Source organism: Zeugodacus cucurbitae, chromosome 5 (genome assembly GCF_028554725.1).
Source record: "Zeugodacus cucurbitae isolate PBARC_wt_2022May chromosome 5, idZeuCucr1.2, whole genome shotgun sequence".
NCBI classification, from domain to species: domain Eukaryota; kingdom Metazoa; phylum Arthropoda; class Insecta; order Diptera; family Tephritidae; genus Zeugodacus; species Zeugodacus cucurbitae.
In genome coordinates this window covers 44,018,501-44,030,739 of record NC_071670.1, presented here as the reverse complement: position 1 = coordinate 44,030,739, position 12,239 = coordinate 44,018,501, and the positions used below count along the sequence as shown (strand labels likewise).

Sequence of the window (12,239 nt, the reverse complement as noted above, 5' to 3'; positions counted from 1 at the left end):
TTTTGTTTTCATTTGTATGCCTACGCTGACGCAGCTGCTAATCCTTTTTGTGTAACTGCTGTGGGCTTTGGCGATAAAAGTGATTTGCTTTTATTTCACGCTACAGTTTAGGCTTTTGAGCGGCCAACTGGCAGGCAGCGTACGGTCTTTTTTTCTTTTGTTGTATTTTTTTTTTTGCTCATTCCCTCATTATTAACACTAAATTTGACCACTCAATTACGCCGCTCAATAGGCGTAAAAAATGTTTATGGAATGAAAGTTAGAACGCTGTGCTAAGGGAGTGAGTTGAGTATGATAACGGGTTTTCTAGGTTAGGAGTAAAATATAAATATTTTGCTGAGACGTTTTATGATTACTAAACAGAGTTGTATTCAATGGGTTTGCCACTGAATAAAGCACCTTTGAGTAGTTCAGTGCTTGCTCAGTGGTATAAGGGTACTAAAGGCGAAGACTCTCTTGAAAGCTGAACGCTATTCAGGTACTCTTCTTGCTCTCATTTTGTCGTTTGCAAACACTCAACTCATTTTCGCTTTGTTTTTGTTTTTTCTTTTAGTTTTTTTTTTTTGATTTTCAAAAATAATTTATTATTTTTACTTTTGTAATATTTTTTAATAAGAAAAAATAAAAATATCTTAAATGAAAAGGAATATTAAGAGAGAGTTGTTATGTAATCATGTTCTAGTTACTCATTGCTAGCTTGCTTGCTCTTTACACTTATAAATAGTATTATAAGTATATTGTATATTGTTGTTGTTGTTTTTGTTGTGCCTATAACAACCCTTAAAGATATATATAAATATGTGACAGTTATATATATGTAATTATCATATTAAGTCTGATTTTAGATTTTCATCTCAGTTGAAAAGATTTATTACAAACAAATTTGAACAATTGTTGTTGTTGGTTTTTTTTACTCAGTTTTACTTGTTCTTGAGTTGCTTTATATATATAGATATGTATGTATATAAAAAAAGACAGAGAGAGAGCGAGCGATATTGCCGTCATGTTGTCACTGTTGTTGTTGTTGTTGTTGTGTGTGAGTGAGTGAATAATCAGTCGAGAGTGTGTCAGAGTGAGTATAAATTAGAATTCGAGTGAGAGAGGTACTTTGACAATTTTCAGCAGTTTCCACATTTCAAATTTTATAAATTCTTTTTACTGCGTCTCCATCTGATATTCGCTCTTTATATGTTTAGGATTTTTGGTATTTTTTTTGTGTTTTATTTGTTTGGTTGATCGAATAAGCTAATAATAACTATTTTCTTTGTTTTTAAATTTTATTAAATGTAGTTAAATTAATTTATTCTTCTTCTTCCTCTTCCTCCTCCTCTTCTTCTTCCTCTTCCTCTTCTTCTTCCTCCTCTTCTTCCTCTTCTTCTTCCTCCTCTTCTTCCTCCTCCTCTTCCTCCTCTTCTTCTTCTTCGACAACCTCCTCTTCGACTTCTTCTTCATCTTCGATGATATCTTCATCAGCCTTGGCATCTTCCTCGCCTTCGGGTGTCTCGGGTTCGCCAGATTTCTTGCCTGGTCGTTCGCCGAACCACTTGGGCAGTTTGGCTGCAGGTGGGCAAAAAAAAAGAAGAAAACAACAATCAATAACGGTAACAAAGTAACACGAACAAATAATGCGTTTAGTCAAAAAGCAAACATTTCGCATTAAAATTGTGATTAACAACCAAATAACTATTAGCCAAAAAGACAAAACATTGGACAACAGTTTTCAGAGTTGTATTCGAGTGTAAAGAAAATTTCTGCAAAGTGCTAGACATCTATGCTTGTGCTTAGCATATTGCTCTTTGGTATACGTACATTTCTGGCGGCCGACATATTGATCCTTCTTCTCGTTCCAGATCTTCTCATTCACCTCCTTGCCGATTTCTTCCCAGCCCTATTGGCCCCATGTGTGTTTTTGAATTGTTATTGTTGTTTGTGTTTGTGGTTTACGTTTGGTTGCAGACGATAACGGAACACGTAACAAATGCATACATAAAATCGCAGTTCAAGTGAAATAGAGAACGAAAGAGAGAGAGAGAGAGAGACAATGTTTGTATTAGCGTGCGTTAGGAGTATGTGTATGGATCGCGAATATTATCATAAAATTAGCTGTAGAAAACAATTTATTGACAATGTGGGTACTGATGGTTTGAGTGTAAATATAAAAACAAAAAAATTTGTGTGTGGAAAAACCTACGCTTTCAAAAAATAAGTGTAATCAATTAAACACTAGAATTGCAGTTATAGATTTTTTCGAAAAATATGTTGAGTTTCTTGAAAAGAGCGGAAATACATATTGCTCTCATTTAACTAGCATCAAAAGAGTCTTCAACTTGAGTAAAGCTTCAACTATCACTTCAGAGAGTGTTGTTTCTCACAAAGCGCCTACTCACTGCGCTCTCATCGTTGTGAGTGAGTACAAGAGCACAAGCATTGTGCATCTACCAATAAGCATGCGCTTTTTCTCTTCAAATTGTTACGCCAATCAAATATCACTCTAGTTCTCTAAATGTAAAGGGTTTGTGTGTGTTTTCGGTGGCTATTTGGTGATTGAGTAACAGAAATTTAGTAAAAAAATATTTTGTTAATGTCAACATATTCGAGTAATCGCTCTCAACCAATGAGCGCTTTGTTTAGTTTTCGCTTGTGAGCACAAATACACACTCGCAAACAAGTAATTGTGTTAATTTTTCTTCGAACACAACACTGACAAATACATAAAGGACGAGCTACTGCGAAAGTGAGACCCCACACCAAGCCCCGTCGGCGCATATTTGGTATAAGATCTCAACTTCTGCAGTCACACAACCGTTTTGTATTCTTACATTTGGTTCGCGACGTGAATCTTTCCTGCCTCTCTTGCCAGCGCTTTTCGAGTGCCTCTTTGAAAAGCGTATTATAACCCTTCGTTGAGAAAATACATATATATAAAATGTAATTAAAACTATAGACTCATAACATATTTTGTAATGAATACCCACTTCAAATTACCCACAAGTAAATAAATTTAGTAGTTTCTACAAGTACGCTTAGACTTAAGATACTTACACCCTCGAAGAGTTTCTTCTTGTCGTCATATGAGCGGGTGTCTACACGTCTCTCGTATTTGGAGGCGACTTGAATCTTGGGCGGGTATTTGCCAGTCAAAGCCTCAGGGTCGAGACCCTTCTTCAAGGCTTTGTGCCTGAGCTGTTGCTTCTGTCTTTCCTTCAACTCTTTCAACTGCATATAGAATGGGGAAATTTAGTTTGTCTCTTAATTATTTCCGAGTGTTACACTACTCACATCGTAATCCTGACGTTTCTGCCTTTCTTCCAAGTCATACTTCTCAGTTTCCAATTTGACGATGAGTTCCCACAGTTCTTGGGCCTTCTCGCGCAATTTGCTATCGTTGAAACCTTCAATGGCCAGAGGTTTGATGCGGAACGACAATGAGATTTTCTTCTCTTCCTCCAATTGTTCCTTAGTCTTGTTACGCTCCATGGCAGCGGATGAGAGTCCCAACTATATGTTTTTTTTTTTGGTTTTTGTTTTGTTTTGATTTTTTTTTTGGCGGTGGTTTGAGATGATGAAACACACAGTAGCATATAATCGCGTAGGCCATAGTTCAAAGTATGGCATGGACCATAGAGAGTCGGTTGTAAACCAGAAGTAAATTGTGAAGCGTAAATAAAAGTGAAAGATAGAAGAATACACACGAAAGAGTGTTTGTGAAGTTTGTGTTTGTTTTCGTTTTTTTTTTTGTGTTGTAGTATCGAACAACAGAAGCATTTGCGTTTTTGGTGCAAAGTTGACGAAATAACAAAGGAAAGTTACAGAGCAGAGATACAGTGGAGAGTTGGTGGTGGATGAGGAAAAGGAATGGGTTTATATGGTAAGGTAATGTGGTCAGTGAGTCAAGCAAAGTGGTTATAGGAGTGGGTGAGTAGGTTCGTAAGATTTTATAAATTTTAAATTTTTTCATATAAAAAAAAAAAATATTTTTGTTTTTTTTCATTTTGGATTTCAAATATTTTTTTTGTTGGTTTTTTTCGAATACGTTTAGCCAATGTGTGTTTTGACGGTGAATTTTGAGGATGTGGTAGTGGTAGTGATAATTGTGATAAAGATGGAGAGATGGAGAGAGTGAAAGAGAGAGAGAGACATGTGGATAGCATTTCAGCGGCAAAAGGAAGAGAAGAAACAAAACAGGGAACACATATAAGTATAAGGCTATGCATTAGAATGAAATGATTACCACGCCTGCCTCCTTTTTGGCAATAGTGAAATTGGGTCCCTTCTTGTCCTTGTCCTTCATGGCCTGCAGCATAGCTTGACGCTTCTTCTCGGCCTCCTCGAGACGCATACGCTTCTCTTCGATTTCGCGCTGTTTCTTCTCTTCAACTTCACGTACGCGACGCTCTTCTTCCTCCTTCTTGCGTTGCGCCATCTTTTGTTCCTCTTCGGCACGCGAGATCTTGCGCTTGGCCTGTTTTTCTTTGAGCTTCTTCAGCTCATCCTCCTCCTTGGCACGCTGTTTACGCCATTCATTGATGTATTCTTTCAGTTGCTCATCGAGATCGGAGCGCTTTTGATCCTGACGTTTAATGAATTCTGGATCTCCCTCACCTCTGTTAAGTGTACAGATAGAGAAAGAGTGGGGAAAAAGAGAAAAATTTTATATTAGTTGGTGTTTTTATATTATTTAATTTTCTTTTTTGATAGTATTAAAAAGGTGAGAGCGAGGTAAAATAGCGGTTTTACGAGCCCACATTTAAGAGAATATAAGAGAGTAGTTGAGAGTAAGGCAATTTAAATTCTGTTAAATATACATTCTGAAAAAGTTTGTAACTTTTTTTTTTTGGTTTTCAATTATAATTTAGTATCAATTATTCGTACATAAGTAGTAGTAAGAAAGTAAGTATACTTAAGTAATGAGTATGTGTGAGTAGTGTCGTATGTCATATAGCTTATTTTTTTTTTTTTTGGTGAACACATAGAATATGCAATGGTGAAACATATCATGGGAAGTACTCAATGTGTTATAGAGTGTATGAGTTTATTCTTGATGACTTTGACTTCAAAAAAAAAAATTTGAAATAAGTATTTATGTACTTAAAAATTCATGATATTTATTGCTGTACTTAAATTACTTTTTTTTTGGGATGACAGTTTTTTGTTTATTTTTTGCTATAGCAGTACCGCTTGAAACATTTAATGATTACTTTGTAATTGACTTTTGCGATCACAAGTAATCATTACAAATTTTTAAATTACTATTTTGTGTCTGCCAAAGATTGTAATGTCTATATTGGGAACTGTATTACATTTTTTGATTACATGTAATTGCTGCAGTATTTAAAATTACTTGTAATCGTTAATTAATTGATTTAATCTTTAATTATATGAAATTTATCTTTGATTACGCTATTATCAGTGCTATGATTACAACTTATTACAAGTTCTAATGTAATTTTAAAATTTTTATTGCATGTTAAAATGTAATTAAAAAATGTAATCATTATTTTCCATACTAATTAGATCTAATATAAAATTCATAATATAATTTTTATGTGTTTTTTGCACATTTACCAACAAATGGGTATTTAAAAAATCATGTAATCATTACGTAATTATAATTACATTTTAATTACATGTAATAATATGACGTTATATGTACTTAATTTCGACAATTTTTATTTTTTAAATAATTTTTTTTTAATGCTTAACCGTTTTACATTACAGTTATGTAATCATTACATGTATTTACATACATTAAAACTGTCATTCCCAAATTAGAAAGTTAAAGAATAGTTTCTACACCCTATGATAATAATTAAAAATTAAAACTAATTCTTTTTTTTAGAATCAAAAAAAATATTTAAAAAATTTTGTACAATTAAATTTGTTTAAATCATTTTTAGCTGTCAATGGGTGTAAAAATATTCGAAATTTCTGCGTGAAGTATTTTCTGAGAATTAAAAATGATAATAGGATGAAATTTCATAGTTTTTGCTAGTTTTAGAAATGTGAAGGCTTACGATAGCTTTTATAAATGCATATCTAGAATACACCAGAAGTAATACAATAACAATAACAACATCAATATAAACACATACACGAAGTACGTATTAAATACATAACTAAATACAAAATTACAACACAGAATTTTGATGCTCTACAATAACAAAAAGTTGTTGATATGAATGATAATTTTTTTTTGCAATTTTTTTTTGGTTTTTTGCTGCACGCTGCAACTTTTGCTGCAGTTCTGAGCCGAAAATCGCCTTGAGGATACGGTGCTAATATGTGGTTTATGTGTATGTACAATGGAGCCGAGCAGGCCTTGTTGCATGCCTTACAACACATATAGACTAAATGTAGTGCATTGATAACATGAATGACAAATGCTTGGCAGTTTATTGCTGGTTATTATTATTTTTTTGTTTTTGTAGTTGCAACACTCAAACATTACTGTTTGGGGTGAGTACAAAAAATTGGTTAAATTAACTAACTAAACAAAATTACTTTGCATTTTATATGGTTTTTTTTAAGGGGTTGGGGGGGGGGCAGCTTGCGAGGATTTTGGGTCACACAACAAATGACACATAAAGCAAAATTACAAAAACAAACAAAGTAATTGTGGCTTTTGGTTGGTAGGGGAAAAATATGCATGGCTGCAAGCGAAGTACAACTTGAAAAAGTTCATGAAGCGCGTTACGTGTTTGCGAACAACTTTTTGTGGAAAATTGTGAAAATGTTGAATTTTTTTTTCAAAAATTTTTTTTTTTTGTTTTTTATTTGAGGCCAATTTTTAAAATTTTGTGCAACTAATTTTTGTACTTGCTAACTTTGCACTTATTTTTTTTTTAATTTTTGCGCGCTTCACTTGCAGCCAATTTGGCGTTTTTGGTGGTGAGTTCACAACATTAAAAAATACTAAAAATATTTATAAACATTTTTTTTTTTTTGTTTTGCTTTATTTTCTAACACTTACTCGGCTGGTGTTTGAGGTGGCTTTCTACGTTTTCATAAGAGGCATTTGCAAACATTTTGTGGATGGATTGATTGGATTGAATTGTGTGTGATATAAAATTTGTCAACATTTTTTATTTGTTTTTTTTTTTTTTAATTTTTCAAAAATTTCATAATTTTTTTTTATTTTTTGTTTTTGTTTGGCATATCCACAGTGAAGGATGTGTGGTTGGTTGGTTGATTTATTGTTGTTGGTGTGTTTAACATTTTTTTGTTTTGCGTGTTAGCAAAAACGCATTTGTTGTTGTTTTTTCGCATAATTTTTTATTTTTTTTTTGTTTTATTTTTACATTTGTTTTGCGATTGGCGTAATCATTTACAAAAAAATCGCACGCACACACGCAACAATACAAAAATTAGGTAACGTTGACGAAAAGAAAGAATATAAAAAAAACGAAATTTGTTTAAAATGTGTTATTTATATATATATATATGTATATAATATATACGTGGTAAATATACAGTATATAAAGATAGGTAGATGTAGTAAATGTATTGAAATGTATATGTTTGTATATACAACGTATATGTATGTACTATATATTAAAATATATATATATGTATATAATGCATATATGTACTATATAAACAAACGAAAAGCTAAAACTATGTTTTTTTGTTGTTGTCGAAAAATATGTAAGAAAGGAAACTATGCAAACGTGCCAAAAATAAATGTGTACCAAAATAAGTCAAATGAACAAAAGAAAAAAGTTTTTACAATTTCGTATTTTTTTTGTTTTTTGTTTTTTTTGTATTGGTGTTCATAAAATTGGCAAGCGCTTGAGTACTCTGCTAATTTGACTTTGTGCCTTTAAATCGTACAAAAATCGTATGTTCGCATTTAGTTATTGTATGTAAAATAAACTTCAGCTACTAATTAGCTGAAAAATGAACTAATTTGTTGCTAACGGCGTTGCACTTTAATGTAGATGTCTGCATATTTACATTCAAACGCATATATGTTGTGCTTTAAGTATATGTATATATACAGTTATATGTACATATATAGTCTAGCATAGATGTGTAGCAACATTGAATGCAATTGCTTTCAATAAAAGAATAACAATTTCTTCAATCGTTCTGCATTTTCAGCGCAAAAGCTTACTATGACCCCTAAAAGTATGCTACTACATTCGAAGTGGTATGCATAGATACAGTTGTGTAGCAAGTTATATATATTTTTATATTTTTGTATTTCGTATAATTTTTTACTTGTTTTTTGAAATATTTTATATATTTTTTAAATATATATTTTTTATGTTTTAATATATAATAATAAATAAAAAAATAATTTAATAATAAATAAAAAAAATATAATTTTTTTTTATATTTTTGTATTTTTTATAGTTTTTTTCTTGTTTTTCGAAATATTTTATATATTTTTGAATTATTTTTTTATATATTTTTTTATATATATTTTTATATTTTTTATCTGTTTTATCTCAACACCTACTCATCGGCCGTTGCATGCACTGCAACACTTGTAAACTAGACACGTTTGTTTGTATGTGTGTGTGTTACTGGTTTGTTTTCTATATATTTTTGACACATATTGCTTGTGTACGCTGTTTATTGTTTATTATATATACTTTTTTTCATATTTCTTGTACTTTTTTGTGAGTTTTCTCTACTTACTTCCTGCAATTAGAAACAAAAGAAAGAAAAAAAGAGAAAAAACAAAGGGAAAAAACATTTTCGGTTGAGTTTCAGTTTCACACTCAGTTGTCACATATACATATGTATAAACATATTCAAGATTTGATTTGTATGTATGTATGTGCGTCGCTGACGAAATGGCAAATTTCGTAAATTTTCAGATGTTGTTGTTTTTAGTTTTTTTTTTTTTAGAATTTCACTAATGCTTTAGTTACTGGGTTTTCTGCTGTGATAGCATATAAATAGATAGAGCATACATACATACAACTGTGTTAAGTTAAGTAGAGTGAGTACACGTAGTAGAGAGTTGAGAGTGAAAGAGTTAAAAAGTGGAGAGTGGTAGGTAGCACAAGTAGATAGTAGAGTCAATAGAAGTTTCAAATTCAAATGAATTTAGTAAGAAATTAATTTGTTGTTTGTTGTTGTTGCCATTTGTCGTTAGCAGTATGTAGTTGTTATTGTTAACAATTTTTGGGTTTTTTGAATTACTGCGCATTTACTTTTGTTTTCAATTTTCTTATTTTTTATTTATTTTTTGCTTCCGTGTTTGGGTCTAGTAGGCAGTTTGCACAACCGATTGGTTTGGCGCCACTTGCGGCATTTCCTTTTACTTGTTTTAGTAAATTTTCTGTTGTTGCTTTTATATGCAAATTAATAGTTTTTATATTGCATCAGCGCAGCGTTGCCAATTGCTTTTAGGCAATTTAATTGATATGCATTTGGTTTGAGTTTCTGATTTTTTTGTTTTGTTTTTCATCAATTGTTCATGGCTAACCATTGGCTACTGTTGCTATAGATACTTTTTGTTGTCTAACTTAAATTTTTGTGATTTTTTCTGGCTTCAATATGCAGCTGCTGCATTTAATTTCATATTTTTAAAGGTTGATTTTCGATTTTCGTATTTTTTAGTTGCTTTTCATGTGATTTTTAACATCACTCAGCAATTTAATCGTTATATTTTTCCATATTTCACTGTCTCGCCAATTAAAGAAAACCTCAGCCAATTTTCAATTTGCATTTTCACTACTAGTTTTGCATATTTGGTGCATTTATATTTTTGATAGTTATAAAAACTTTAAATTTTTGCAGTAAAAATTTCCAGGAAAAAATAAATTTTTTAACTAAAACTTAAAAAAAAAATTAAAAAATAAAAAATTTTAACAAAATTTTGTTTTTAACTAACTTTTTATTTAAAAAAAATAAGAAAATTTAACTAAATTTTGTTTTTTAACTACCTTTTTTTTATTATCACTTTTTTTGCCAACATTGAATTTTTATGAAATATAAAAAAAAAATATTTTTTTTTTTTATTTTTTTATAATTTTTGAAATTTTGTACCCTAAAAATTTTGTAAAAATTGCATATTTTTCCTTATTATAAATTATTATTTTTTAAATAAATTTATAACATTTAATTTCATTTTAATTGTTTTGCGAATACTAAAGCTTTGAAAGATTGCTAAATTATATATTTTTCGAAAATCCTCAGTGTATTATATACATAACTTCGAATCGACATTTTTTTTGCATTACTTTCTAATTTTTTTAAATCTTGAATATTTTTTAAAAACATTTTCGAAATATTTTTCTGATTATTATTTTTCTAAAATTTAAAAATATTTTCCGAGATTTTTGTTTTTAAAATTTAAAAATTTTATTATCCGAAAGAATATTAATTTTTAAATATTTTTTAAAAACTTTTTTTTAATATTTTTTGAAAAAGTTTCTCAATTTTTTTTTATTTAAAAAATTTATTTTCCAAACAATAATATTTTCTGAAATTTTTAAAATATTTTTTGAAAATTTTTTCCAGATTTTTGTTTTTAAAATTAAAAAAAAAATATTTTCTAAAATTTTTAAAATATTTTTTGAAAATTTTTTCCAGATTTTTGTTTTTAAAATTAAAAAAAAAAAAACAAAATATTTCCAAAATAATATTATTTTTCTAAACACTTTTTAAATAATTTTTTCAAGTTTTCGTTTTTAAAATTGAAAAAATATTTTCCGAAATAATATAATTTTTAAAAACATTTCTTAAATATTTATCGAAAATTTTATCCATATTTTCGAAATAATATTATTTTTCAATCGGCTAATTTGTTTCAAAAATTACAAATTCATCATTAATATATATATATATATATATATATATATATGAAATATTTTCTAAAATTTTTTAAATATTTTTTGAAATATTTTTCCAGATTTTTGTTTTTAAAATTGAAAAAGTTTATTTTCCGAAATAATATTATTTTTGAACAAATTTTTTAAATAGTTTTTGAAAATTAATTCCATATTTTTCCGAGTTTTTTTAAATTAAACATTTTTACTTTTCCGAAATAATATTAATTTTCAATTGGCTAATTTGGCTCAAAAATTACAAATTCATCAATTACAAAAATGAAAAAATATTTCGATCTTTTCAAGAGCTTTTGAGCTTTCCTTGCAATCGTTCAAAGCTCTGATATTCTCCAACAGAATTTCCCAACTTCAGATTGATTTGAAGTGTATACGGTTTTTAGCATAAGAATAAATTTTGAAATACGAAATGGTTAATTAAAAGTAAGTAACGAAGTGAGTGTGAAGGATGCAGTTATGAGTTAAAATTTTTTCTCTTAAATTTTCTTGTTTTTTTTTGTTGTTTATTTTTCCAATTCATTTGCCATTGCAATCAACCAAATGAGTATGTATGTGTATGTATTTGTTTCGAATGCAAACATAAAAATTTCAAACATTTTTGTTTCTCTAATTTTTAGGAGTTTGAAGTACTTACTCTTTGGTCTCCTCGACAACCTCCTCCTCCTCCTCGGAACTATATTATGCGTGGCATAATTGACGTTGCAGGTACAGTACATGCGAATACATATATGTATGTATACGTTACGTGTGTGTTGTTGTAGATTTTGTCAGAATTTGTTTGCACATATATATATATATGTTGGTACGTAATGTAGGTGTAGGACGGGCAAAATACGATCAGGTGGACAAAACGTTCGCAATTCAATCAATGGACGGTACATACGTGGTAACGTGTAACGTAAATTGTTGTATGTGTGTTGTTGTTGTTTTAAATTTGTGGTTTATAAACGGTGCAAACACAGTGAAGTACATGTGAAGAGAAAAAAAACCAATGACATCAAAAAACATGAAACAAATTTGCTTATTAACAATCATATGGTGTAGTTTGTGGGCGAGTGCGAGACTTAAGGTTATGTAAATAAATTTATATTTTAATAAAAAAAATTAAATAATTTTTTTATAATTAATATTTTTTTTTAATTTTCTATGGTAAATATTTTAATAAAAACAAATTTAATATTTTTTTCATGTTTAATAATATTTTTTATAATTTTTCTATAATATTTTATAATAAAAAAAATTTAGAATATATTTTTCATGTTTAATAATATTTTTTATAAATTCTCTATAATATTTTAAAATAAAAAAAAAATATTTTAAAATGCAAAAAAATATTTAAGATATTTTTTTTTTAATTTCGATAATATTTTTTATAATTTTTCTATAATATATATATTAATAAAAAAAATTTAAAATATTTTTTTTAGTTTTAATAAT

General features: G+C 28.9%; 2 protein-coding genes across 15 annotated transcripts in view; one reads left to right on the top strand and one right to left on the bottom strand.

Annotated features, from left to right (window-relative positions):
• Positions 1 to 12,239, top strand: part of LOC105213764 (protein-tyrosine sulfotransferase) — a 142,131-nt gene that overhangs the window by 127,354 nt on the left and 2,538 nt on the right. The gene's annotated exons all lie outside the window — the stretch shown is intronic.
• Positions 633 to 12,239, bottom strand: part of LOC105219228 (troponin T, skeletal muscle) — a 39,952-nt gene continuing 28,345 nt past the window's right edge. Inside the window, exons 3-9 of one of the 14 annotated variants that reach the window (XM_054230466.1) lie at positions 11,437 to 11,475; positions 6,971 to 6,994; positions 4,232 to 4,604; positions 3,280 to 3,498; positions 3,043 to 3,216; positions 2,820 to 2,898; positions 633 to 1,557 (exon numbers count right to left, since the gene is read on the bottom strand). In XM_054230466.1, the coding sequence (XP_054086441.1) occupies positions 1,301 to 1,557; positions 2,820 to 2,898; positions 3,043 to 3,216; positions 3,280 to 3,498; positions 4,232 to 4,604; positions 6,971 to 6,994; positions 11,437 to 11,475 (1,165 nt within the window). In that variant the 3' untranslated portion in view covers positions 633 to 1,300. Of the gene's footprint in view, positions 1,558 to 1,809; positions 1,889 to 2,819; positions 2,899 to 3,042; positions 3,217 to 3,279; positions 3,499 to 4,231; positions 4,605 to 6,970; positions 6,995 to 11,436; positions 11,476 to 12,239 lie in introns of all 14 variants that reach the window. The other 13 variants (XM_054230467.1, XM_054230465.1, XM_054230464.1 and 10 more) reach the window with 13 other exon arrangements.